This window comes from Hippocampus comes, unplaced genomic scaffold (assembly GCF_001891065.2).
Source record: "Hippocampus comes isolate QL1 unplaced genomic scaffold, H_comes_QL1_v1.1 scaffold256, whole genome shotgun sequence".
Classification (NCBI taxonomy): Eukaryota; Metazoa; Chordata; class Actinopteri; order Syngnathiformes; family Syngnathidae; genus Hippocampus; species Hippocampus comes.
In genome coordinates, this window is record NW_017806249.1 from 203544 (window position 1) to 230668 (window position 27125).

At 43.0% G+C, this 27125-nt stretch overlaps 1 protein-coding gene across 1 annotated transcript in view; it reads right to left on the bottom strand.

The window, feature by feature from the left end:
* Window positions 1-27125, bottom strand: part of LOC109507797 (dedicator of cytokinesis protein 9-like) — a 37098-nt gene that overhangs the window by 3250 nt on the left and 6723 nt on the right. Inside the window, 45 exon segments of the mRNA XM_019857451.1 lie at window positions 265-455; window positions 727-937; window positions 2317-2463; window positions 2649-2762; window positions 5060-5182; window positions 5483-5589; window positions 5707-5764; window positions 5855-6070; window positions 6562-6675; window positions 6760-6942; window positions 7407-7544; window positions 8055-8170; window positions 9582-9718; window positions 10012-10059; window positions 10144-10210; window positions 11793-11907; window positions 12571-12701; window positions 13323-13422; window positions 13863-13970; window positions 14651-14829; window positions 15479-15590; window positions 15679-15762; window positions 15891-16037; window positions 16131-16202; window positions 17112-17237; window positions 17327-17396; window positions 17477-17592; window positions 17681-17770; window positions 18067-18153; window positions 18294-18412; window positions 19448-19559; window positions 19693-19785; window positions 20556-20621; window positions 21051-21238; window positions 21330-21409; window positions 21501-21623; window positions 23373-23455; window positions 23545-23786; window positions 23789-23963; window positions 24133-24207; window positions 24450-24505; window positions 24712-24886; window positions 25933-26067; window positions 26359-26454; window positions 26670-26739. Of these exon segments, the coding sequence (XP_019713010.1) occupies window positions 265-455; window positions 727-937; window positions 2317-2463; window positions 2649-2762; window positions 5060-5182; window positions 5483-5589; window positions 5707-5764; window positions 5855-6070; window positions 6562-6675; window positions 6760-6942; window positions 7407-7544; window positions 8055-8170; window positions 9582-9718; window positions 10012-10059; window positions 10144-10210; window positions 11793-11907; window positions 12571-12701; window positions 13323-13422; window positions 13863-13970; window positions 14651-14829; window positions 15479-15590; window positions 15679-15762; window positions 15891-16037; window positions 16131-16202; window positions 17112-17237; window positions 17327-17396; window positions 17477-17592; window positions 17681-17770; window positions 18067-18153; window positions 18294-18412; window positions 19448-19559; window positions 19693-19785; window positions 20556-20621; window positions 21051-21238; window positions 21330-21409; window positions 21501-21623; window positions 23373-23455; window positions 23545-23786; window positions 23789-23963; window positions 24133-24207; window positions 24450-24505; window positions 24712-24886; window positions 25933-26067; window positions 26359-26454; window positions 26670-26739 (5395 nt within the window).

A 27125-nucleotide genomic window follows, 5' to 3' on the forward strand; every position in this document is an offset into this window, starting at 1 on the left:
GTTAGGAGGGAAAAAAAAAAAAAACGGAAATTTTCAGAATCCGTATGATTTGTGCGATATGGACATATACGTAAGATTCACCACAAAATCCGTATGAACTCTGGGTAAACCGTATAAGTTGACAGGTATGCAAATGATCATAACGTTGTGTTCTCATTCAAAACATGAAATTGTCCTGGTGAGCACATACAACAACAATCGAATTGCGCCTCCAAAAAGCCATTTTTAAGATTGGCGAGGTGATCGCCGCATGGATGCACGCACCTGAACACAGACGCTGCCTTGCAGTTTAAGCTGCAGCCGAATCATGTCCACCTCGGAGGCCGAGCACAGCAGTTGCAGTTCGGCCACTTTTGTGCTCATCTCGTCGATGGCGACCTCGATGGGGCTGAGGTCACTCTGATGTTGATACATGACGGCGATGCGCTTCTTCACGTAGGGGAAACAGTGGGTGGCTAAGAGGGAAAACAACGAAATCAGGTCAAATTCAATATTATACTTTTTTTTTTTTTTTGCTTTCGTATCTATAGTGTTATTTTTCGGGGCTCTGAGCATGTGCATTATCATGATTGAGTCAGAACTTCGGGATGAAGTCAACAGGGAGGAACTTTTTGATTTACTCCTTGGCAGTGACTGAAGGTGAATAGATGGCACTCATTTTGACACACCAACACAAATCCTTCTTTGTCCGCGGTTGTGTGCGGAGACCCATAACGTTCAACCTACTGGTGAGAATGGTCCGCCGTTTACACTGCTCCTCCACGCCACCCTGCTTCTTGCCCGACACCGTAAAGGGCGTCTCAAAAACAAAACGACGGATGTTGTGGCTTTGCTCAAAGTCAGTCTTCCTCTCCTCCGACTCCTTGTCATCGAGGTAGGGCACGACGTGCGTTACTTGGACGTAGGCGTACTTGGAGTCCAGGTCCTTTGGGTTCACCTGCGGGTTTGGAATAGTCGTTAACACTGACCAAAGTGAGAACCGAAGATTTTGGAACATCGGATTTGGCATACACTGAAGCTGGACCTGAGAGGGGGCCTGGTTGATGGGCTTGAGATCTCCTCAATTATTCAAGCCCAAACTCATCAAGCCGTGCCTTTATGGGCTTTCCTTTTGTGCCAGGGTGAACCGGAGTACAAAAGCCCCTTTCCAAAGCGTTCCCCACAAAGTTGTAAGTGTGGAATTGTGTTTAAGGACAAATGTTTTTGCACCCGTGAGTGTGCTGAACAGAAACGGTGTCAGAACCTTAAAAGGGACCATGCGCTGCAATGCACTCGAACATAAATCTTCAGCCAAAGTGACGTGCGCTCGGGCAACAACTGTCATGGCACGTAAACAAAAGGTCGCAGATGAATACGGGCTGAATTCCACCATACGTTCGCCAGAGACGATTACACGGCAGTAAGTAAGGCTCAGCTGTTGATTTGTGCAGCTCTGCAAATGTGTTCTCACCCTTCCCGACTCCTGAATGATCTTGACATTCTCTTGACCGAACTTGTACGAGTAGAGCTTCAACAGCCTCTGCGCAATCTCAGACAGGGGGGTGAACTTGGGCTCCTTGTAGATGTATTCTTTGCCATCTTCGTCCTCGAAAAAGCCCTACACAAAAGTGAAAGGCGGTCAGAAAACGCTGATTTTACGATTACGCTTCATGCCATTCAATTCTAAGCGTGCTCACTTGTCATACAAAAGACGTGACACGCACGCCGACAAACGCTGCAGGTTTAGAACAGAGTTGGAACACCCCAGTGCCAAAAGTCATTCTTTTCGGTGCAGCGCATTACCTGTCCAAAAAAGGCCACTCTGAAGTATGTGCCCAGCAGACGTTTGCCGGTATGCATCACCTCCAAAACTTTAGTGTAGGCTCGGTGGAGCGTATCATACACGTGCGTCAGTTTCTGCAGCACCAAAACACAAAAATCGAATTGCTTTAGTGTTAACATACGTAGTACAGGTCCACATTTTGGCCCTTTTGCGGTGGTTCTCATTTGGACTGTTTTGACATCTTTGGGTTAGCGTAATGAAGAGACTGCCGACTGGCAGGAATCAGAGTTAGCTGAGCTGTCAAGAGCAGCAGCCATTTTGGAAGACTGGTTTAAAATTCTGAGATGGCAAGTACATCTTTGACTACCTCAGATATCTTACAATGGAGCTATCCATCTATTCTCTGTCTCACTTATTCTGTCCTGGGTAATAGACAAGTTGGGAGTGTGTCGCGGCTGACCCTGGATTTATCATCAATCAATCACAGCGCTAACACACAGAGACGGATATAGGCTCAGCTGTTGATTTGTGCAGCTCTGCAAATGTGTTCCCACCTTTCCTGACTCCTGGATGATCTTGACATTCTCTTGACCGAACTTGTACGAGTAGAGCTTCAACAGCCTCTGCGCAATCTCAGACAGGGGGGTGAACTTGGGTTCCTTGTAGATGTATTCTTTGCCATCTTCGTCCTCGAAAAAGCCCTACACAAAAGTGAAAGGCGGTCAGAAAACGCTGATTTTACGATTACGCTTCATGCCATTCAATTCTAAGCGTGCTCACTTGTCATACAAAAGACGTGACACGCACGCCGACAAACGCTGCAGGTTTAGAACAGAGTTGGAACACCCCAGTGCCAAAAGTCATTCTTTTCGGTGCAGCGCATTACCTGTCCAAAAAAGGCCACTCTGAAGTATGTGCCCAGCAGACGTTTGCCGGTATGCATCACCTCCAAAACTTTAGTGTAGGCTCGGTGGAGCGTATCATACACGTGCGTCAGTTTCTGCAGCACCAAAACACAAAAATCGAATTGCTTTAGTGTTAACATACGTAGTACAGGTCCACATTTTGGCCCTTTTGCGGTGGTTCTCATTTGGACTGTTTTGACATCTTTGGGTTAGCGTAATGAAGAGACTGCCGACTGGCAGGAATCAGAGTTAGCTGAGCTGTCAAGAGCAGCAGCCATTTTGGAAGACTGGTTTAAAATTCTGAGATGGCAAGTACATCTTTGACTACCTCAGATATCTTACAATGGAGCTATCCATCTATTCTCTGTCTCACTTATTCTGTCCTGGGTAATAGACAAGTTGGGAGTGTGTCGCGGCTGACCCTGGATTTATCATCAATCAATCACAGCACAGAGACGGATATCAGAAGGCAAGTACTAAACTGTACAAGGGATAGAACAAATCCACACACCTCTGTTCAAATGCCAGGATTTTGACAAAGCACTTCAAAAGTTTTTCCACCTTTAACGTGACCTATAACTTGTACAACTCAATTGTGGGGAGTAAAAAAAAAACTTAACCAATCACAGTCAAACTCACACTGTTTATCACCAAAGGAACACTAGTTGTGGATGTTTGCTTAGCTCCCATTTTGAATGACTTTGAATGTGATTCGTTAATTCAGAACACAGCCACATCTTAGTTGAGAGGGTGTGCACACTTATGCAAGTATTTTTTTTTTTTGTCGATTATTTACTTTTAAGCATTCTCTCAAAATTCAATTTAACTGTACAGGTTAAAGCCCATGTTAATTGTGGGAAAAAAAAATATTTAGAAATGATTCCTCTTGGTCTAATTTTTTTTTTCCTATCACAAACACTCATCTTTTAGTCAGGGTTGTGGAGATTTTAGAGGTGCAACAATTAATCGACAACTAATCCATTCATCCATCCATCCATTTTCTGCTCCGATGATCCTCACGAAGGTCGCAGGCCATCACACTTCGACACAACATGGAGGGTTCAATTAAGCTATACCGGATACCGATTTTAGGATCTAACCTCTCCTTCGGGTGTCATACTAGATCCATGGATAGTCGCTACTGAACAGTAATTCTTGACAGATATCGGGGGCTTTTCAGACCATTTCCTCAGCTAACACGTCCATGAAGGAGACTCCTGACCGGCAGAGTGCAACTGCTTTGTTGTCTCTTCATCGAGCTGAGGAGCCTGACGTGATATTTGGAAATACATCTGTTTTAACGTGACCTATAACTTGTACAACTCAATTGTGGGGAGTAAAAAAAAAACTTAACCAATCACAGTCAAACTCACACTGTTTATCACCAAAGGAACACTAGTTGTGGATGTTTGCTTAGCTCCCATTTTGAATGACTTTGAATGTGATTCGTTAATTCAGAACACAGACACATCTTAGTTGAGAGGGTGTGCACACTTATGCAAGTATTTTTTTTTTTTGTCGATTATTTACTTTTAAGCATTCTCTCAAAATTCAATTTAACTGTACAGGTTAAAGCCCATGTTAATTGTGGGAAAAAAAAATATTTAGAAATGATTCCTCTTGGTCTAATTTTTTTTTTCCTATCACAAACACTCATCTTTTAGTCAGGGTTGTGGAGATTTTAGAGGTGCAACAATTAATCGACAACTAATCCATTCATCCATCCATCCATTTTCTGCTCCGATGATCCTCACGAAGGTCGCAGGCCATCACACTTCGACACAACATGGAGGGTTCAATTAAGCTATACCGGATACCGATTTTAGGATCTAACCTCTCCTTCGGGTGTCATACTACATCCATGGATAGTCGCTACTGAACAGCAATTCTCGACAGATATCGGGGGCTTTTGAGACCGTTTCCTCAGCTAACACGTCCATGAAGGAGACTCCTGACCGGCAGAGTGCAACTGCTTTGTTGTCTCTTCATCGAGCTGAGGAGCCTGACGTGATATTTGGAAATACATCTGTTTTTTTTTGAACTGTCCAAAATTGGAGGGAGAGTAACAGTCCATGTATGTCCCTCCCTGTACAATAGGCCTAAAATGACGATACCTCAAAGTCTCTACGTTTTTCCATCCATGGATAGTCGCTACTGAACAGCAATTCTCGACAGATATCGGGGGCTTTTGAGACCGTTTCCTCAGCTAACACGTCCATGAAGGAGACTCCTGACCGGCAGAGTGCAACTGCTTTGTTGTCTCTTCATCGGGCTGAGGATCCTGACGTGATATTTGGAAATACATCTGTTTTTTTGTAACTGTCCAAAATTGGGGGGAGAGTAACAGTCCATGTATGTCCCTCCATGTACAATAGTGCTAAAATGACGATACCTCAAAGTCTCTACGTTTTTCATGAATGGGAATGATGAGCCTGTAGACATCAGCGATGAGCTCATAGCGCTCTGCATTCCAAAGACCATCGGCGCACTCCTCCAACAGCTCCATCAGTACCTCCTGGACAAATAGAATCATTGCAGGGACGTTTTATTGCCTTTTGATTTTCATCTTATTCTTTGTCTGACTCGTCCGTCGATGGGTGGTTCTTTGACACGGCGCCAGAAGTGTGCGCGGCAACATATGGACCGCGCCCCGTGCCAAAGTCTGTTTTGAGTTCCCCGTCATAATTTCCCAGAACAATTAACACTCTCGACAGAGATAAGGGCAATGGTACGCAGGCATTAGGTGACACGTGAGATAATGAAGAAGAAAAAAATGCTGCATCGGGGGCTTCGGAGTGACATGGAATGGACGGACCTCGTTAAAATGCACATCCTGCATCCCGACGTCCTCCATCATGGCTGCCTCTTCATCAATGTTTGGAGTGATGACGCGAAAGGCCGAGCAGCCGTGGCTGAACATTCCTTCCAAATAAAGAGAGGGAAGCCAAACGTGAGGCCTGTTCCTTTCTGCTCTTGTGTAATCTACAGTCCTGTGGGGTCATAAAAAATGTTGGAGCCAAGGGGCAACGGTGCGCTCACCTTTCCTCCACAAGTACTCAGCAACCAGAGCTGCGACGTGCACGTAGCAAATGGCTGCCTGCAAGTAAAGCAGATAAGCTCCAGAATAAATCCAAAATGATGTTCTTAAGAACAGAAGCGTCAGTATGTGTTGTTTTTGTCAAAGCACCTCTGAAAGGTCGCCATTCTTGTTGTGGATCCGGGCCATGCTGTCCAACCAGGTCTTGCGGAGCTCTGGCGTGCTCGTGTACGACTTGGCTAAACTGTACTGGAGGTCCACCAACATCTCCGGGTCATTCTCGTGCTCCTTCATTTGCTCGGTGGCCATGAGCACCGTTCGGATTCGTTTGGTCAGGTCCTTCACATCTGAGGGGAACGCAGTGTGCTGCAAAAACGCAGCGGTGCGCACACAGTACAGTCACGTGACCTTAACCCTAACTTCAGGTCAGGAGCACAAGACGCTTTTGTCCACTGAAGCATCGGAAAAGTTCTGTTGAATCCATTTCGGACTGAACGCAAGAGAAGCACACCAAACAATCTGAACTGAATGAAGTAAACTACCTTTAGGTGAACCGAAATGACCCGCGTAGCGTGACGTCAGCTAATGTGAATTTAAGTTGTGTCAAGTGAAATGTGACATCCATGCATCGAAAGCCAATCGCGGGGTTTATGGCAATTCATGACGTGGAAAAAAAAAAAAAATCCTGACTACCGTTGCGTTTACGCACCAAGAGGGCTGCACAGCATGTACTTTAGGGCCGTGTACTTCATTAACCATTTGTTTTTATCCGCCGTTTGAATTGGTTGCGTTGTAAAGCCATAAAAAAACTAAGCTGATTTCATTTCAGTGTCAGACACCTTAAACCCACCGCTGACCTTGATGCTTTGATCCCCGTTTGCACAGTTGTTAATGATAGACAGAGACTGCTGGAAACGCGTGCTCCCGATGCCGATCACATCGGCGATCAGTTGACTGACGGCGATGACCACCTGAGCGGAATGCAGAGCGAACCAATCTGAGAGACAAACACTGCACGGAAAAAACCAAGAATCCTTTTCATCACAAAGAGGTACCTGCAGATGGGTTCTGACAAACGATTTCCGTCCGGTGTAGTCAAAGTTGCTCTTCATGAGGAGGTAAAGGAGATGGGCGGCGGCATTGCGGAGGGAGCTCAGCTTGGAGTTGCAACACTTCAAGATCTCGTAGCATAGGGAGGCGCACATGTCGGCCCGGCCGTCAAAGAACGTACAGGGGAACTGGAGGATACGTGGGCGAGAAAATCGGATTTCACAGGACCCCGCAAAATACGGCGTTTCTCCGAAAAGTTCAATCTTTCACGACACCAGTCCTGGAACTTTTCTGACAACACTTCGTACAGACCTTCTAAATACAGGATACAAAAAAAAAAAAAAAGGGCATACATGCGGGGACAGCAGGCCAACTACGGCAAGGGATGAAAATGCGGACCTTGCTATATTTTTCCATCTCCATCATAGTTCATCCCAAAAGTGTTTGAGATGCTTTAGGTCAAGGCTCTCAAGTTCTTTCCCACGAAATGAATTCAAGCATGCCTGTTATGGACCTTGCTTGAAAGGGAAGTAAGAGGCCTGGCCCAAACAACAATTGACGAACCAATCATCGATCCATTCATGAAAGATGTACTTCTGTCCGCATATGCCACAGTGAGATATCAACAGGCGTCCTCATCAAGACGGTTCACCTTGAAGATAAAAGTCCTCAGTGAGATGAAGACCTGCCTGAGAGCAGCCTCAGACTGAGGGATCTGCAGAAAGCACAGATGCAGCTCAAATACTTTCTTCATCAGTGGGTTGTGGCCAAGATCTGAGATCAGCTGGCTCTGAGGGAGGAAGCGGCGGTGCGTGTCAACATATTGGATGTGGAGTTCAGAAGGATTGTGCGATGCATAAGACAACAATGGTCATATAGTATCACTGGTTCAGCCATCTAATGTTACTCTCAGGGGGCTACTTGAAGTGGAGGTTTGTTCCCCTCCCACAAAAGATGATTTATCTTCATTTTTTGTTTTGTTTTAAAAGTCCCTTTAAGGGGATGCTGAACATCGATCGCCATTCTTGTCAGGAAAAAGTTCATATTTTGTCTATCATGAACTTGATAACTTCATTATTTTTCGTGTGCAATTAACACTTTTCAAAAAAAAGGCATTTGGCCACTTGCTGTCGACTGAAAATGACATCACGTGTGCCGAGGGGTCAGGTAACAACCAGTCATGGCTCCTGTGATGATCGCAATGAGTACATGTGATGTCATTTTCAGTCGACACCAAAATATTTTTGGTATCCCTTTGAAGAATTTGCATTCATTCAAATCATCGCTGCAAATCCCGTACCTTAAATCCCGTGATGAAAATGCTCAATGTGTCGAGCACGGTCAGACACACCTCCGTGGACACGTTGGCCTCCAGCAAACATTGGCTGGTCACATCCGCTTCTGTATGGGAGTAAACTGGTGGCAACAAAACGAGGTCTGTGTCGATTTATGATAGCCACATCTATGACACTTCAGGAGACATTGCTTGATTAATCAATGTTGCTTGGAGGAAGATAAGTGGTGTTATTGTCATTGTTGCTTGCTACCATTATTATTTTGATATCTTGTTTGATGAGAGAAATAACACAGAGTATACGAGGCTACAAATAAGTGGTTTTGCATCGCAGTTTGGGAGTCAAACTTGGCATTTTGCGCCTCAATAAAGCTTATTAAAATGAAAAATTGCAAATTAGCGTTTACGTGGGAAAACAGAGCTGCCAAATGTTGCGGAAATGTTGCACCCATAACACATCATCATTATTCCAAATATTAAAAAAAAAAACAGCAGCCGCTTTAGATTTAGATTCCTGTCCCTCTGTGCAGGATTCAGGAGGCAGGAAGCCCAGAACCCCCAATGGCTCCCTCGAAACCCATCAGGCAAGAGAGTCTCGTTCGTTATGAGCCTGTCTTTGCTCCAAACTGAAGCACATGATCACGACGCACGTATTTGTCTGTTTGTTTTGTTTTCAGCTCCAACTGGAGTGAAGGGCGTTTCCCTCCACCGGGCGCACCCGTTCCGCGTTTCAATCAAGCCCGCCTTGTATTTAAGGACTGCCGAGCTACCTTGTCTCTTGTCGGATTATTGACCTCGCTTGAGTGCTTCAAGTGTTGTTTTTTTAGACCTTCTCGATACTCCCCATTGTCGCTCTCGTTAGTATTTTTAGTTTTTCCTATTGCTCTTGCTCTTTGCCTTATTGGCTTCTTGACATTTCGTCCCTTGCCTTTTGCAAGCGCTTTTCTTTGTACATTGTTTCTCCTGGCTCCTTGTGACCAGCGATTTCTGTTTTTACTTTGTCAGTGCGCTTTTGTGGAAATAAATATTTTTGTTAACACATTGAGCCTGCATTTCTGGAATACAAAAACATTCAAATGTTCAGTTCATCAGCTAGCTCTGTAGAAGCCTGATAACAATTCTTATCGTTTAAATCTGATGTGTGAGATGAAGGAGACATCAAAAACATGCAGGATCCGGACCCTCGAGGACCGGAGCTGGTGCCCCCTGTGAGAATCACGCTGTGGGTAGTGATGGGAAAAAGAAGATATTTTTGACTCCTCCAGATGGTGCTCTTGGTTTAAATATAAAGGTTAGTGCAATGGAAGTTTATTCAAATTTCACTTCATCTTTAAACCAAAAGTGCCATCTAGAGGAGTCAAAAACTATCACAAGTGCTTCATGAAGCTTCACTTGCCCATCACTAGCTGTGAGTATGTCAGCTGTCTTGTGACGTCACAGCTCAGGGCAGGGCCATCGCTAGTCAAAGCAAACAACAGCAATGCCCTCCATCGCCCCCCCCCACCCAATTGTTAAAAGACTGTAGAATCTTACTGTTGTTGAGCGTATGCGAATTGTCCAATGTCCCGAGCTGTTGTAAGCGGGCGTGCAGGATCCCCGCCCTGTTACGAGACACAGGCAGAGTCAAGGACTTTCGGTCTGGACCCAGAGGCATTGCCGCTTCATGACTCCTGTGGGCAGCGAAACAAATATACGTCCCAAGTCAGTTATGCTTTCACTGAAACCAGATGTGTAGTAGTAGTAGAAAGAAATGATGTCATTTGAAAAAAGCGAGCTACCGTAAGTTAGTGGACTCTTACCGATGAAGGAGAGCGGTTAAGGGCCATAACATTCACTGTATCAAATAGTTCGCCCAGCAGCAATTATGATGGCAGAGCAAGCAAAAAGGATTAAAGGACTCGAAGAAAAAAAAAAAAGCTGACATATTAATTTCAAAAGCTATTGAAAGCAACATTTACTCCACCTGACAATGACTCGCTTCCCCATGTATCGAAACTGATGAAGGCAGACTCTGCAGATTGGACATAATGAAATAAAAGTGAGCTCTGGGTAACCACTTGTACACTGTAATTGGATGCAATATTGCCACACTTACTCCAGCAGTGTAAAAAAGTCCCTCAGCTCCAAGGACGATGCTTTGCGCCAGTATGCATAAAGGGCATCTGAGAGTAATAAAAGTGAGCCGTTATATTCTTTCCGCTCTTTGTGCGTGAACGCTGAGACGGCCGTCCATTTCTGAACCTGCGGCTCAAAATCACAGAAGTGGCCGTATCCTATCGCCGACTTGGGGAGGATTACACTCTGAACTGGTTGCCAATCGGTCACAATGTGATTGTGATTGTATCAAATAAATGAAAATCAGATTTGCAGTTTGAAACGCTCCCACTGGCAGCGACGATTCACACGTAATGCTCCTGTTTACACCAATGGTTGTCAAACGGGGGTACACATATCCCTGGGGTTACGTGAAGGCACTTCTGGAGACTTCCCAGCTACCAAGAATGGCCAACAAAGACCCACAGTGAAGCACAAGCCCAAGCGTCTTACTAAAATGTCACACTAAATGCAAAAAAAAATAAAATAAAAAAAAAACACACACACACAAATAAAAAAAAACATTCTGTTCAGGGCAACAACACATTTTGTGTTCATGGTGGGTCATATTGTTCGTTTTCTTTTTATAAATATTTTAAGATGCAGTTTCCGTTTTTAAAATTGAGACACAAATTTCTTTTGGAGAAGAGATGTGTATTCTGATCCAAAAGGGGGGACGCTTTATGTTGCTAATTATTTATGTGTACAAATCTTTCTTTATGATTCATTATTTCTTTTTTTTTTTCTTGATTATATCTTCGAGATAGCACAACAAATGGAGTTGCAAAGTTGCGTAAATCAGACACGAATGGCACAGCACTCAGTTTTCAGAAAGGGTTTGCGCTGGTTAGGCGGGTACTTGGCTGGAAAAAAATACTTCCCAGGAGGTCCCACCAGTGAGACAAATTCGAGAACCACTCATTGATACTATTCTAAATCTTGTTATTTCCACATTTACCAATTCAAAGGCAGTCATGTTTAAATCGGGATATGTGCATAACGGCTTTGAATCTTCAAACAGATTTAAAAAATGTGAGACCCCCCCCAAACATAGCCCCGAAAAATCACCATCTGTTCTTAATGCTCTTTAAGTGTGCGGTTGTACGTGAGATGTTACACCATGCAAAATAACCATATCTCCATCGACAATGGTGTGTCTCCTCCCCAAAACGAGACCTCTGTTGCATTACCAAATCTGACCCGTGAGAAGGAGCCTCGCGTGCGAGGGAAAATTTCATGGTGAGGACAGAAAATGTCCTCCGATTCTGGAATAACCCAAATACTGCAACGCCGCCATTGGTTTCTGAGAGTTAAAATCTCAATAAAAATACAGTTCAAATGCTGTCGGTATGTCATCACACCAGTTATTTTTTTGTTGTTGATGTTTTTTTGTTTTTTTGTTTTGATTCCTGTGCACTGTTGCGATGTTATACGGCAAATTGCCCTTAAGGTCCAGTTATTGCCCAGCCATCCAGAGAGTGCTCAAAGCCCCGAGATGAGACACTATAAATCTAGCAGCTTCAGTTTCTTTCTTTCTTTCTTTCTTTTATTCAGCTCAGCAACAGCATTCACACACAATTCCCTCCAAAATAGTATGCGGATGTTTTTAGTAAATGGTGATATGATAACACTACAAAGAAACGTACATACCTTCTGACATGCTTTTGAGGATATGCAGAAAGCACGTGAGCAGGTTTTTGCTCTCATCTCGGTCCATTTTATCACATCGCAGCACAGCGCTGCGAAGATTAGAAGCACAGTGGTCCTGATACAAAAGAGAGTGAGAAACTCAAGTTTAACCCGTAGACAGTTTTGAGAAGGTGAGAAAATTGACTCTTAGAAATACAGTTTTACTCTAAAACGTACAAGCAATTGCTGGTGGTTGAACCAGAAGTGGTCAGAATAATTGTATGACCTCCACATGGTTTCCAACCACCTGCAGCTTTAATGCTAATCTGGCCGTCACGCCGCTAATAGAAGTAGAAAAGAATTGAGAACACCATGATGAAACATTTCAGTTGCCCTTAAAAGTATAACAAGTGTAACTCTAAACCTCTGTAACATGGCCACGCTATGAACACGGTGCTTAAGTGTATTAACATAAAAATGGACATAAATATTGATGCAATTACTGAACAATGTTATTGCACATAAAAGTTGAATAAAAAAAATAATGAATCTGACTTGGGGCGAGAGGCGGGGTACACCCTGGATTGGTCACCAGCCTATTGCAGGGTGACAGATTGCCTCCTCCCAAATGTCTCATTGTGGTGGCGAGACGTTGGAGAGAAAAGGCTACAGAGGCTTTATGTGCAAGGTGTATGGTAGACAGACTGCACAAAAATCAAATGAACACGTTATAATATATATTGACCCAAACAAAAAAAAAGAATAAAAAAGGAAATGTCTAATTCGGGTAATTGTCTACCTTCTCCAGGGCCTGTGCTCTGTCGCAATTCTTTTCCAGCAGGCTGCTCTCAGAGTCGGTGGAGACCAGCGAGCCTCGGGAGTCCGCAAGGCGAACTGAACCAACGTTGGGAGTGGAACTGTGAGGAGAGGCTGCAGTGACGGATCAGGGTTAGTACACAGCTTCATTAAAGTCTGGATCAAGAATGATCGACACTCCCTAAATGTCATATGGTGAAAAAGTTATTTGACAGTATATGGTGCCGAGTTGTAAGAGGGAACCTCTGAGGCAGTCCAGTAACTCAACATTGTGGCTGGAGATGTACTTTTGTCTGTGAGTGTTTGGTAATTATCAGAAGTAAAACAGGAGTCCAGTCGTTTTGTCTGAGGAAAGTTCTCTAAAAGAGCCTAGAACATGAATTTAGATATACGACGATAATATTAAAAAAAAATAATAATAATAATAATAATAATAATTTTTATTTACAACACACTTTACATTCAGGGAACAAATCTCAAAGTGGACTGATATTGTGGAGACATAATGTAACTGGTTTCACCATTTCAGTTTTTCGGATTTATTTTTTCGGGGCAGGGGGTGTTCAGTTGCAGGTGGCGACAGTAGGTCGATGTCTGATTTTTCGTGATTTTGAGTCCTCAATTCATACACTTATACACTTTATACACAAGGAGTAGTATGAGTTTAACGTCCTTGAGGGCAGCCATACCCAGGAGAAAATTAACCTTTGGTGAAATGCTGTTGAAGGAACTCACTTGCTGCAAAACCATCTTTGTGAAGAGCACCGTCAATGTACATGCTCTGCTTTTGAGGGGTCACCAGAGAGGTCACCGCCAGTGAGTCCTCTCGTGGTTTCTGGCAGCAAGACACAGCAAAATAGGGAAAAACATTTTCAAAACATTCTGGGAAAATATTTGGAGAGCTCGTTTCCTAAATAGGATAAAAAAGAAATTTTGAAATGGTCACTCCTGCCTTTTGTTTACAAATTCCGTAAACAGGCTCTATTAGAACTTTTGTTGCTTTAACAGGATAATGAGCTTTTTTTCATGTATAGTTTGATGTAAATAAATTTCCATAGGCGACGGGCTGGCAACTTATCCAGGGTGCACCTCTCGCTCAAAGTCAACTGGGGTAAGCTAAAGACCATTTGCGACCCAAGTGAGAACAAGCAGTGTGGAAAACGGCATGGATAATAAAAACGGATTGAGATGGTTTTGTTTGGAAAATAGCTTTTTTTGCTCGCTGTCCTTCTAACTGCTGCAATTCTCTCTGATACCACCAGATGTCAGACTTACATTGTGCTGGTTTGGAAGAACAAACTCCTTGCTTTCAAGCCTGTGGGCGTTTTCTTGTAGTAGGCCAAACAAGGGCAGGTAGAGAGTGGCAAGTCTGGCCTGATGGCTCTGGAATGGAGATCATCAGATGGGTCATTCCACCGTTGGAGGACGTTTTTTGTCTCCGCTGTTATATTTTGAATAATCCATGCAAAAAATACCAAAACGTGCACTTGTGGTGTCAATTATAACTGTCCTTAGACAAAATGGAGCTGCAGCTGTCGTAAAAGTGATTAGCAAATATTATTTAGAGTACAGGTACCAAGAAGCTCTTGAGCACCACCTACTACAACGATGTTTATCCCCTCTTGTTGACCAATGTATTTATTAAATTCAACAGATCAAATTACTTTTAAATCACCTTTTTTTTATGTTGATTATGTTGACGCCTTTCTAGTGATTGTTCAAACATTTTGTTTTATCACAAATATATTTCAAATAGTAGCAACCATGCCCTAAAGTCTCTCAACATCCACGCAACCCTGTTACCAACATCTCTTTCGCCATATTCTATTGTAGTGTATCGAAAGGACGACTAAATCAGTTAGCATCGCGGCTAACATAGCTGGCATGGACTGTTGAGCAAACACTCGAACATTAGCATTGATTTGCATCGCCGTTACTGTAACCTACATGAAATCCGTGTGAATGCGTAGCATTGATGATGGAAGTGGAACGTAACAATCTGATGGTTTAGAACGTGTTTTTCTTTCTACTACATCTGAATAACATACAAGATGGACACTCACTTTGGCGGCATAGCGATCATCAAATGCGTGTTTGACCATCAGCCGCTTCAGCACCTGGATGGCGATCTGCTGAATTTCTCGGATCTCCCGTAAGGCGCTGCCCACCTCCCTCAGCAGCAGACCCACCAAGAAGTGGTTTCGACAGAAGTCATCAGTCAATGAATAGTCCAGTTGAAGCTCTATGGACCGAAGTTCAGGCAAATGAACTAAATAACAAAAACTACAATTGAAAAAAGAAGTTTGTTAACGAAATAAAATAAAAGCGAGGCTTCGTTTTAAAAAAGAAACTCATGAACTGAACTACATTTCACTTTTCTAAAACTCCTAAAACTAATGACAATTACAGTTAAAATGTACTTAGTTTTTATCTTTGCCAATTAATTTAACACACGAGCTTTCGTGGTTGATTTTGAATTCGGTATGACTGTACGGCCATATTAAAGAAGGAAGGTCCAACAGTCATTTGGGAATTGTAGTTGACTTTACCTTCATACAATACTTATTTTGCTTATTTTGGCATTTTTTTGACCAAGGCACTCGACAAATACCGGTACTTAATATATTTACAACAAAAGCAAAAAAAAAAAAAAAAAACAAAAAAAAAAATCTAAAACTAATCAAATCAAAAACAAAAACAATGCAATTTTCTAAAAATTAAAAACTAAGAAACACGCTCTCAAAGCTAATTAAAAACTAAACAAGTTACAAAAAAATCAAAACAAACTTCAATGAAAAACGTCAAACTATTAAAACTGCTATGAACAACAATGGAACTCAACAGTGCTTGAGCACATCTGGATCTCGAGACTGACAATGAATCAAACTTACCTTGGAATCTGTGTATGCGTCCTTTTCCAAACGGCATGGGAAGATTGAGAGGAATGTAATGCTCATGGTTGCACACGATCCTCAGGAACTCAAATTTAAACTCATACAAAGTCTGGAAGAAAAATGGGAGACATTTTGCAGTGTGTGGCTTGAAAGGGAGCTTATCACACCCAAAATGTGAAAGAGCTGCATTTCAAAACCTTGGAGTCGCCAGGTATAAAGCAATTCATGTAATTATTGATCTGCTTGAACACAAATCCACGGTCCATGAAGGTGAAGCAGCGCTGATGGGAGAATAGAAATAACAAAGACAATGTTGACAATGCTGAAAGATTGACCCCAATGCAGTTGGGAATATCGAACAAGGGAGATACTGTAAATGGTTTAATGCCGATTCCAGCTGCAGACCAACCTTAATGAAAACCGCCAGGCTGTGATTAGCATTGCGCGCCGCATCCAGGTTGTCCTTGTATTTCTGGGTGATGTGAGGTATCAGCGTGTTGACCAAGATCTCAACAGCATGGTAGAAGGAGGCGGAAAAATGTTGGTTTCTTGACAGCTGCACCAAGGCAAGAAATGGAAGAAATAGAGTTTAAATTTCAGACAAGGGTAATGGGGGCGGTGCTGTTACAACGCCTGAAAAAATACTTACCTTGACTTGACCACTCTCTGTGAGATAATGAGCCATTGATTTGACCAACGCTTCAAAGAAGTACCAAGAATGCTGCAACGCAAAGTCAAATATGTTTAAAAAAAAAAAAAAAGAACATCCCTGGAAAAAGCAAGGAAAAAAAAACAAACAGAGAAGCTAAACACATCAGCTCGGTTAATTTGCTTGTATTTGTATTCTACTATTTATTCATATTTACTTCAGTGACTTAAAAGTGAATACAGTCCACACCTGTAGAGAGAGCATATGCAGAATGAATCATTTTTCCCCCCAAAACGTCTAATGTAAAAAATCTTAATGTGGCTTAATGTCAGAAAACTACAACCAATCATGTTCAAAATTCACATGCTCTACCTGTGCCCACTTCAACCTCTGAAAACTAACGGCCGTTAAGTGTTTTTCTCTTCATTTAAAAAAAAAAGTAACATGGCTTAATGTTAGAAAACAAACTAATCGCCACCAAAATTCATGTGCCAACGGGTGGTCGTCGTTTTCTAACATTGCGCCACATGAAGCTTTTTTTCCTCTTTCGTGAATGTCTACAGGGAGGAAAACGCTTCGTGCCCATGAAATATAAAATACTGCGACGATTGCTTTGATATTTTCAGAGGTTGAAGTTGGCCTAGGAGGAGAGGTGAGTTTGAATTCCGGCGGCGACTGGTCATGGTTTTCTGAAATTAAAAAGTGATTAAAAAAAGAATTCATGCCCTTTAAGCATTTTAAACTGTCCCCTTTAAAGTTGTCCATATAAATACCATTATGTCTTTATCATTACATTCATTTTGGTTTCAGAATGTCAGAAACCTGTTAACTTTTCGACGAAAATCCTCAGGAACGTATTGGTCAATCATACAATTGTTTTCCCACTTCCACATGTTTTAAGGATTTTACATGAGTTATTTCGACCCGTGGGAGTCTTCCTGTCGACTTTTAAAAACAGCGCGAGCCACGAGCGCGGTTTACCTTCAGCAGCTTGTTGCTTGTTAGGAAATCAGTGGATGGTTTCAGAATTGCTGTCATGGCTTTTGTCAGCTCCTCATGAATGTTGCTTTCACCATTGGCGGAATAAGGCTCTGGTTTAAAGACAAACTGTGCAAAAATATTTCCCGCTTTTTTTTTTATTGGGGAAAAAAATAGTAGCCATTGTTTATATTGTATCCACGATACACATTGCAAACCTTGACATAAGACCTCAGGTAATGCTCAAGCCCCTCTTCGTGGCATTGCGCTACAATGTGCACCATTACCCTAAAGAGAAAAAGATTGTTGTTCAAGAGAAAACAGAAGTGGAGTATAATAACCCATAGCGGCGGTAATTGTGGCCTCGCCTTGTCACGTTGACAGCGACATCTTCATGCGAGGCCCCGGTGAGGACACAAAACAGCTGGTTGAGGATGGTGGGAAGAAAGTTCACCATGACGTGGCCTTCCATGGCGTGGAGACTCTGGCAAGGAAGGGAGTAGAAGGCATTCGGTAGGACGTGAACGCATGGCAAGCAGGGGGGTTTTCCTTTAAAACATGAAATATGTCACCTTCAGGAATTTCACCAGCCCGCCCTCTGACGGTTGTTCTGACACTTGGATGCTTTCACAGTGGTGAAAGAAATTGTGCAAGTGTTGATCCTAAATAAATGAGGAATGATGATGTCAGAAACGGATCTCACAACCAGAGCGCAATTTCAGTGGAAATCGCCCGTGAATGCTGAAGAGCTGATGCCGGACTGAAATGTTTCAGAATTAATTGAATTGTTGAAATGTAGAATGTGAGGCTGGGAGGATTTGAAACGGTCAAGAAATGAAATATCTCTCATGTGGGGAGACAGAGAATGGTTGGTTGGATGGAAAAAAATGTGGCAATTTGGGCTCTTCAGCATTGCACGGTGTAACGAGAGGTCCCGATGTGTTTATTTCAATGATACCTGAGTGTAAATTGTGGAAACGAGATGCGTTGAGACTTTGAACAGCGGCTTTCCTCCGTCAACCCACTTGATGTCCGAGCCAGATTGCTGTCATGACAAATGGTGGATTGGCATACATGACTTCTGTCAACACTCTAATTCCAATCCCAATGGGATCTTTCCAACAGGAATGTTCATCGTCACAAATTTCCTTCACAAATGAGCGACTGTTAACATTTTATTTTTACCTTCGTGACAGCATCTTGGCAACTGAGGTAGCCCGTGGGCAAATGAGCAGCCACGGGTAGCTGCTGCTCACTCATGTTGACCCGACCATCTCTTAGCAGAGGCCACCATGCTGAGCCCACTGTCGGAACACAGCACACATTTTTACCAGTCCCGGATAACGGCTACCATAAAAGTAGAAGCACGGTAGCCACGAAGGGTGAAGAAAACATCACCTAACCCGGGGGGGTGGCAACCTGCGGCTCTTTAGCGCCGCCCTAGTGGCTCTCTGGAGCTTTTTCAAAAATGTTTGAAAGTGGAAAAAGATGGGGGAGGGAAATATATCTTTTTTGTTTTAATATGGTTTCTGTAAGAGGACAAACATGTCACAAACATTCTTAACGTTTTCCGATGCTATAAAAATGTGTAAAAGGATATTAAATTTCAACATTTCTGTTAACGACCGTTTGCGTCATAGCCTGCGACACACGTTTCTATTATCAGGACGGGATGGCAGGCAGGTGGCTGTTCTTTAAAGAAAATGGCGTTTCATGCACAATTCACCGAGGGTCCGGGCAACGAATGGGAATGTGGATGGCTAAAAGAAGCATTTTAAACACGACACGTGAGCTACGATAGTTAACACGATGCAAAAGTGCGTCCCATGCCTCGATCACTTGGGGGCCGTTATGGCTGTTGGTCATTACGGCATGCGTGTGAAAGTGAACGGGTCGATCTCGGGAGGCTGGTTGATCGAAAAGTAGATCTTCGGTCAAAAAGGTTGGGCACCCTGCTCTACGGGATGCACTACAAGGGAAAAAAACATTTAATCATGAATGCTCATTGTGTATTTGTAGCCAACTTATTCATTTTGATAGTAGGCTAATGTAGATACATACGACGTTGCACAGCACATTTGACAGTAAAGTTGTACTTGACTTGACATGTGTTGCCTTCATAGTAAGGCTTTTAATTTTTTGAGGCTGCAGACATATTTGGTTTTTGTTTTCTTGGTCCAATATGGCTCTTTCAACATTTTGGGTTGCCGACCCCTGACCATTTAACTATCGAACAATGTACCATTGCTATTAACTTTCATTAATAGCAATAGTACAAGTTTATTGTCCTGGGCTATATTTTCATCAATATAGCACGTTGTGGTCTGAGAGCAGCCTACCTGGGGTCTCCACCACATCTTTCTTCTTCTTGTTGTTGTCACAGCTAATGTGATAGAAGGTAAAAAGCAGGTGGTGCTTTTGGTGCAGTTGAGTTGGCAGTTCTATCTTTATCTGGGTTGCAGGAGAGATAAGAGATTCCTTCATGGTGGCTCCCATCATAGTGAAGAGTAGATTAGTAGCACTATCTTGTCACATGACCACAAAGATTCTGAGAGGGATAAATTGTGGTGAGACGAAATGTAACCTCGTCGTAGAATTCAGGGTTCTGGTGGTGGTGCAAAACAGCTGCGTAAGCTTGTTTGATGAATAGGGAACTTCCAGGATGGCCATAGATGCACTGAGGTTAATATTAAAAAAGAAAAACAGAAAAAAAAACAAAACATGCTTCAATAAATAAAACCTCAAATTTAAACAAAAAAGACAAGACTATTCACGTCGCCGATGATGAATTATGTAGCGAGATCCACTCGTTTTTAATCTATTTTAGGGGGCGTCCATTTTGCCACTTGCGGTCAGCTGAAAATGACATCACAGTTGATGAGGTAACAACCAATTAGGGCTCATCTTGCGAATATCACATGACCAAACTCAGAAAACTCAGGTGAGCCCTAGTTGCTTGCCCCTGAGCAACTGTGATGTCATTTTCAGTTGACAGCATGCGGCGAACTGAGAGCCCCTGAGATAGATTTAAAAAAAAAAAAAAAAGGATGGATTTTGCTGCTTAATTAAAATATCCAACAGATGCAATGTTAATAAGAATACTGTATTTATACAAGTTGGGGTGCACAGATCTTTTTATTGTTTTGAAATTTTTTGAGTTATCTTCCCCTTTGTGTTTGCTGTGTGTTAATAATATACTGTTATGTTGCGACAACGCGAGATTGTATGACTTCACGTGTGATGATGCGACACTAACTTTAAACCAAATAACGACTTGACTTCGATTCAAGTCAGATTTTTATGAGATCCCTAACGTATCCAACTGTGTCAAATGACTTCAAATTCTGAACTCGCACGTACGACATGCTGATGAATTCTCTTGATGCTTTTCTCTGACGACTGACCTGGCAGGCATATTACATCCGAAAAAAACAAATCGGAACATACCCTTAGTGGTTGAGCGCCCGCTTTGTCAGAATCCTTGAATTCAATGCAAACTGCAATATTTCTGGCCTGAGGAGACAAGAAGTACATTGGGGAAGGATGACTTCAAATCCCCCTCTAAAATGACAAAAAAAACCACATTCTACTCATACTGTGACATTGCAGAATCCTGCTGACAGCTAAAATAAACGGAAACAGATACTTCTAAGACAAGTAAAGTGAAAATATTTGGGAAACGGGGGGGATGGGGGGGGGGGACACAGACGCACTGCTGCGCGCTTCAGTAAAAACAGGGCAAGTAAGAAGGTACATGGACAGATGGAGAAAATTTGTCTCTTTGGAACAGGCTAACATTGAGAAAATGCAATTCATGACAAGCCCTGCCCAGCTTCTTTGCCGACGTGGCTGCCAGTTGATTTGTAACCTTAAAAGGAGTTCAGGTGAATATCATCTAAAATCTTTCCGATCAGGCAAATCATGCCGTTATATTGCACATACCTTAGCAAACGATTTCTGACCGTCATATTTGAGGTGCTTTGGATAGACATAAAGATGGTTTTTATAGGCGGTGAAGGGTTGGGAGCATTTGGCGATGGAGGGTACAAATTCCTCCACCTCCAGAGCGGCGCCGCTTGATCCATTGACTTCAAAGTTCCTCAAAGGGATGTAGGAGGAAGTGAGGCAATCTGCAGTAAAGGGGACACAAGATGCTTTCACATTAATTTGCTTTTGGGAGAGGGTTATTTTCTTTTGTGTGTCAATATCGAGGAGATTTACTGGTCACATCCGGGGCCACGCAATCAAGAGTTACATCCAGATTCCCTAACAGCACAGGAAGTTTCGCCATTTTCTCTGGTCTGTTGGGAGGACAGAATAATGAATGGAAAACAGCTGGAAGAACAATTCGCAGGCTGATGAGAACCAAGGAAGGACGGGGGGGGAATTTACTTTCTAAAGTCAGTGAGAAGTTTGAACATGTCCTCATCGGACAACTTGCCGCTGTCCTGACGGTAAAGCGCGGGAAAGTGAGCATTTTTGTCCAAAGTTCCCGATGCATCTTTGAACACAGGCCTGTGGGAATAAATAATGCATCAGTGAAAATCACATTTCAATTCGGCATCACGGGTTTCACCATAAAGTATTTGGCTCCTCTTACATGCAAAAATTAAGTCAGCCAGAAATTGTGAATCAATGTACAGTAATTGCGTTGATCTGATCGAGACGACCCTTGGCGCACACAATTTACATAATAATAATAATGAAGGAGCATGTTTGCAAGACAACAGCCTGATGTGTTAATACGGTCTACTTACAAGGAGTAAAAAATATTGGGATTTTGGACGAAACTTCAAGATGAACCTAAAATGCAAGACAATCTTCACAGGTAAACCAAAAGTGGCCTTCTTTAAATTTTAACCCTTTCAGGGACAGCGGTCACTTCACTACAAGTTACAGGATATCATTATTGGTGCATGAAAGGGTTAAAATTCACATGTGCAACCGCTCCATGTTCCATTTTTTTTTTTTATTGTACAACTTACTGTTCTCTCATAAGAAAACCTTGAACAAACCCCGACGAGAACACATTGTCGCTGTCTTTGAAAACAGATCGCCGCTCAAAGAAGTGGGAGGCTTCGGTTCGATCAGAATCGATATATAAACAGTCTTCTTCCTCATGATTTTACATTTGGATATCAGGAGAGAAAGACAACAGGATTTGAGGTCTGTGACGATTGAATATTTTTTAGAATAGAGCACGCTACTGATTATCCTTTGAATTAGCCCTTTCAGGGACAACGGTTACTCCATTGGACAGCTTATCATGCGATCAGGTTACAGGGTGCATGAAATGAATGATCGGATAGAAAATTATTTTTTCAGAAATCTCCTGCCTGACCACCACCACCCATTCATCCATCCATTTTCCGATCCGCTTATCCTCACAAGGGTCGCGGGGGGTAGCTGGAGCCTATCCCAGATGTCTTCGGGCAGTAGGCGGGGGACACCCTGAACCGGTTGCCAGCCAATCGCAGGGCACACAGAGACGAACAACCAGCTGCGCTCACACTCACATCTGGGGACAATTTTGGGTGTTCAATCAGCCTGCCATGCATGTTGTTGGAATGTGGGAGGAAACCGGAGTACCCGAAGAAAACCCACGCAAGGACGGGGAGAACATGCAAACTCCACACAGAGCTGGAATTGAACCTGGTACCTCTGCACTGTGAAGTCTACGCGCTAACCACTGGACCACCGGGCTGCCCTTGCCTGACCACCACTGCTCCAATTTATTTCAACACGCCATGTAGTATGTGGGGAAAATGATGCTTGGGCTAGAATCAGGCCACATCACGCAGGTGATAACAATTAAACGAGATCTCGAGGCAGATTCTGCTGCGACCTTTTTTGTAATCAAGTTATTCGAGCTACTCAAGTAAATGTTTCAGCCCTAGTACACTCAAAAGTACCATTGGAAGCTTGAAACAAAATAACAGAGAAGACATCGTTGTCAGAGGGAAGTGGCCTCTGAGCTTCGGTTGTCACAGAGTGTACTCCGCAGGTTGTAAAAAGAATACCAAAAGCCGTAGACGTGGATGTCTTTTGAACTATTGATGGATTAAACACCAATGGTGAATTTAGGTTCTTAGAAAAGAGCAACCTGTGGGAAAAAAAAAAATACTGAAACTGAAAAAAAAAATAGAGATGGTTGTAGGGCATGACAGGTTCATGCAGAAATTTCTTCTGGCATCCGGATATCCCGAGTTTTATGGAGTAGTGTGAAGTAAAAGTGTTCAGAGCTCAGTGGGGAAAATAAAACACCTTGCAGACCAGGCGAACGGCATCCGGTACCGGCTCAATCTGCTGCAGGCCATCTTTGCGTTCTTCAGCACCCTAAGAGCCATCTAATCAGGATAGGAGAGCATTTTTCAGAAACAGAATCAACAAAATCGACGACGCAGTCAAGAACATGCTGCCATTGCCGTGCCGGCACCTTTGTGGAGTCTGAGCTCTTCATGTAGGGTTCAGTACAATGGGTGATGCCCCCTTGGAGCACCTTTTCAATCCTCGCCACCAGGAAGATCTCAGGATGGGGGCAGGTGACTGAAAACACCCCCTGCGTGGGGTACTGGAGCGCTGCCTCTGGAAAACCGCTGGCCAGCCTTCGGCTGCCAAAGGGCCCCTCGCCCCTTCGCTCGAGATGAATTTGAAAATGGACAGGAGCCGACAGTGGACAAAAGGGTGATTTGTGACTTTTATAAGAGCACGTGCGTTGGTTGTTGGGCCTTCTCCATCCTCCGCAATGCAGCACTGCAGGTTGAACAGCAAGTCGTGACAGCTGACCAAGAGCCTCTTGCCAAATTTCTCCTCAAATTGACGCACGTCTGGCTCAAGGCGAGTGAAATCGAGTCTCTGTGAACGGAGGCACGCTTGCCATCAAGTTTGACAAGAACGGATCGTTTAAATTATACCATACCTGGGCATCAGGGTCCAGTGAAAACAACTTCAGCAGTTTCTGTGAACGGAGGCACGCTTGCCGTCAAGCTTGACAAGAACGGATCGTTTCGATTTGACACATTACCTGGGCATCAGGGTCCAGTGAAAACAACTTCAGCCTGGCTTCGCTCCTCATTTTAAACTCATTATCTCTGGCCGTCTAGAAAGGAAGCAAAAACACAGAGCTGGCACAAAATTCAAATGCAAATAGCAGAAAAAAATGTGCGCGCTTCACTCATTGTGGTGCTTCCCTTTTCATTAGCATCGCTTCGCTATTCTTGCAATGAGCATTTCTGGTTCTCTTTCTAAATTGTTCTACAAAATAAGGTCAGTGTGCCTGAGAGAAGGTCTGAAGACGGCGTTGACAAGAATTGCTCAAAGGGGGAAAGAAAAACTATCCACCTGAAAACTGTCCTGAAAAGTTTCAGAGGAGAGGTCGGCTTTTCCGTCATCCTCATCTGTGGAAAAGATCAAGTTGAGTTCTTTTGGTTGACGATATGATTTAAAACACCGCGAGTCAGCAAGGATTACAAGACAAACCACGTGATGAGATATTGAACTCATTGTTAGACATTGATGACAGAGGTGGAATTCTTTTTGGATGGATGGAATCATAATATCGAACACAATTCCTGACAAATGTGTCCCAAAAAAAAACCCATACCATCTTGTAAGTCCCTGTGATGTTTCTCCTGTCCGGCCTGTTCGAAGTTGCTATGGAGGATTTTGTTGAGCGTACTGACCCATTCCTCCATCTCCAGTTCACTCTCTGCAGCCAGCAAGAAGGTGCTCTTTTCTTGCATCTTCAGCTCAAAGCCAAACCTCCTGACTTTATTGTTCTGCAAAGCCAAGATATGAACGAACAAACGGGGAGTTTTAAACTTTCCCCCCCAAAAAAAAAATAAGCAAACAATTTTGTCATATGTGTGAAAACGGTCGTTGTGACTTGGCCGTGATAAATATGATCTGTGGAAAAAAACAAGAAGCTGTTTTTGTTGCACACTCGCAGGAACACTGATCTGTCACACGGACAACACAAAAATGTGTCTTGTCGTAGCACCCGGTTGGGAATAAGGTGCTTTTCTGGGGTAAGAAGGTAACAGGTCCCCACAAGGCTTCAGGGTTGGGCCAACGAGTGTGCCGGCCAGTGCGGAACAAACGATTGACACCAAAAGTCAGGCCTTTTGTCTCTGATTGGTTGTTTTTCCACAGGCGCGGTGGTTTCTTGTATGTCGTTTCTCACTTAGGTTCCAGAAACACCGCCGCGGTAGTCGTAGTGACCATATACAGTACACTATGTATTCTATTATTTATGTATACAGTATTTGAAAGCTTCATGCACAATTCCACTACAAAATGAGTGCATGTGAGGTGTGTTGTTATTGTTGTCCACTTGGGGCCGCCATTCTCACATTTTACACTGTAGTATCTGTGACTTTGAATGTGTGTGACTTTAAAAGGCGCAGCCTAGCCTGTTGAGCGACATGGTAGTAAGCGAATGAGAGTGTAGACTTGCACCAGTATTTTTTTGTTGACCAAAATAGGGTTTTGTTTTCTATTTTGTTGTTTTTCAGGTTGCATAAATGTGACGTTGGCTAAAATGCAGTCTTCACAAAATAGTTCCGTTTTGCTTGACGCTGTCGGAGTGGTATTTCCTGAACAATGTTTTCATGATGGTGATTTTAGTTTTTACCTGTCTGTGCCACTGCACTGCATCATAGTGAGAAGTTTTTTCCAATATTTTGTCCTTCTCATGCATCTTAATGAGGTTCCCAAAATATTACAGACAGGCAGCTCGGTCTTCAATTCTACACTTGTGCAAACTATATTGAAATCACAACAATAAATGTTGTTAATTCAGGTGTGTTTTACTTTCACCTCTCACCTGAACAACCCCCATGCATGAATCAAGGAAGATGGTTCCCTTGGGTTCCTTGGAGGTGTTTTCGTCCTTGTAGAAATTGAGATTGTATGATCCGTCTCCAAGCTGAGCCAGACGGAAGTATCTCCTTTTGAAGGACTATAGAATGACAATTAATGAGGCAGCTGGAAGAAAAGTCGAACAAATGCCAAAAAAACAACCTCGGCCTCATTAAGGAAAGTTAGCAATCTGAAAGCTACTATTCGTGTTGAGACAAACCCTTTCAAGCAAAGTTGCAGGCCAGGAAAACTATAAACAGCAGTTTTAAGAAGATGAAAAGAAAAGAACTGCCTGTACTGATTTTTAAGACATGAATACCAACCATTGACCGACTCTGGAATGGGGCGTACAGAAGATAACAACGCTAGGAGGAGTTGTTTTGGTACTCACTCGCATCGTAACACTGATTGCGCTGTTGACGTTGCCCTTGTACAGCCAGCCGTGTTTCGACACTCCTCCCTTGTGAGATCCAAGCGAGTCTGCGTCCTGCGGGAGAGAATGGCGAGAAAACGCATGAAGGCAAAAAAAAAAAAAAAAGGCCCAAAATATTGAGAAAACAATTCAAAGCAATAACGTTATTCCATATTCTGTTTTGGAACGTAGCCCCCTTGACATACGAGTGATTACTGCATGTTCTCATTTTAAGAACATCCAATTGCAAGTTTCTACGGGTGGTTCAAAAGCATGATGAGATTTGTTACCTCGTCTTTTTCCACATCTTCATCCACCTCAAACAGGTGAGTGACCAGCTTCTCAGGCCTTAACACCTTACTGCAGGGAAGAGGACATTTGACCTGATTTGACATATTCCGTGCATTCAAAAATGACATTCCTAAATGATTTCTCATCACGCCAAAAATGATTCAGTAATTTTCACTTGATCAAACGCAGGCGTGCTTGTCAAGTATTTTGTTGAATGGTTGATCTTTGCTCTTTTCAAAAGCCAACTTCCAGTATTTGCCCAGCGTATATTCTCTACGATATCTCAAATATGACACCCAACATCTGGAAAGCTAATTTCCTTTGATCCAGCCTTAATCCTGAGCTTTTGCATATTCATTCATTCTAGTTTAAAATTCTACTGACACTGATTTGGAATGGAGAGGGGAACAGCTGTTGCTCTGGCGATCGTGCAACATTGTTGGTTACCATTTTCA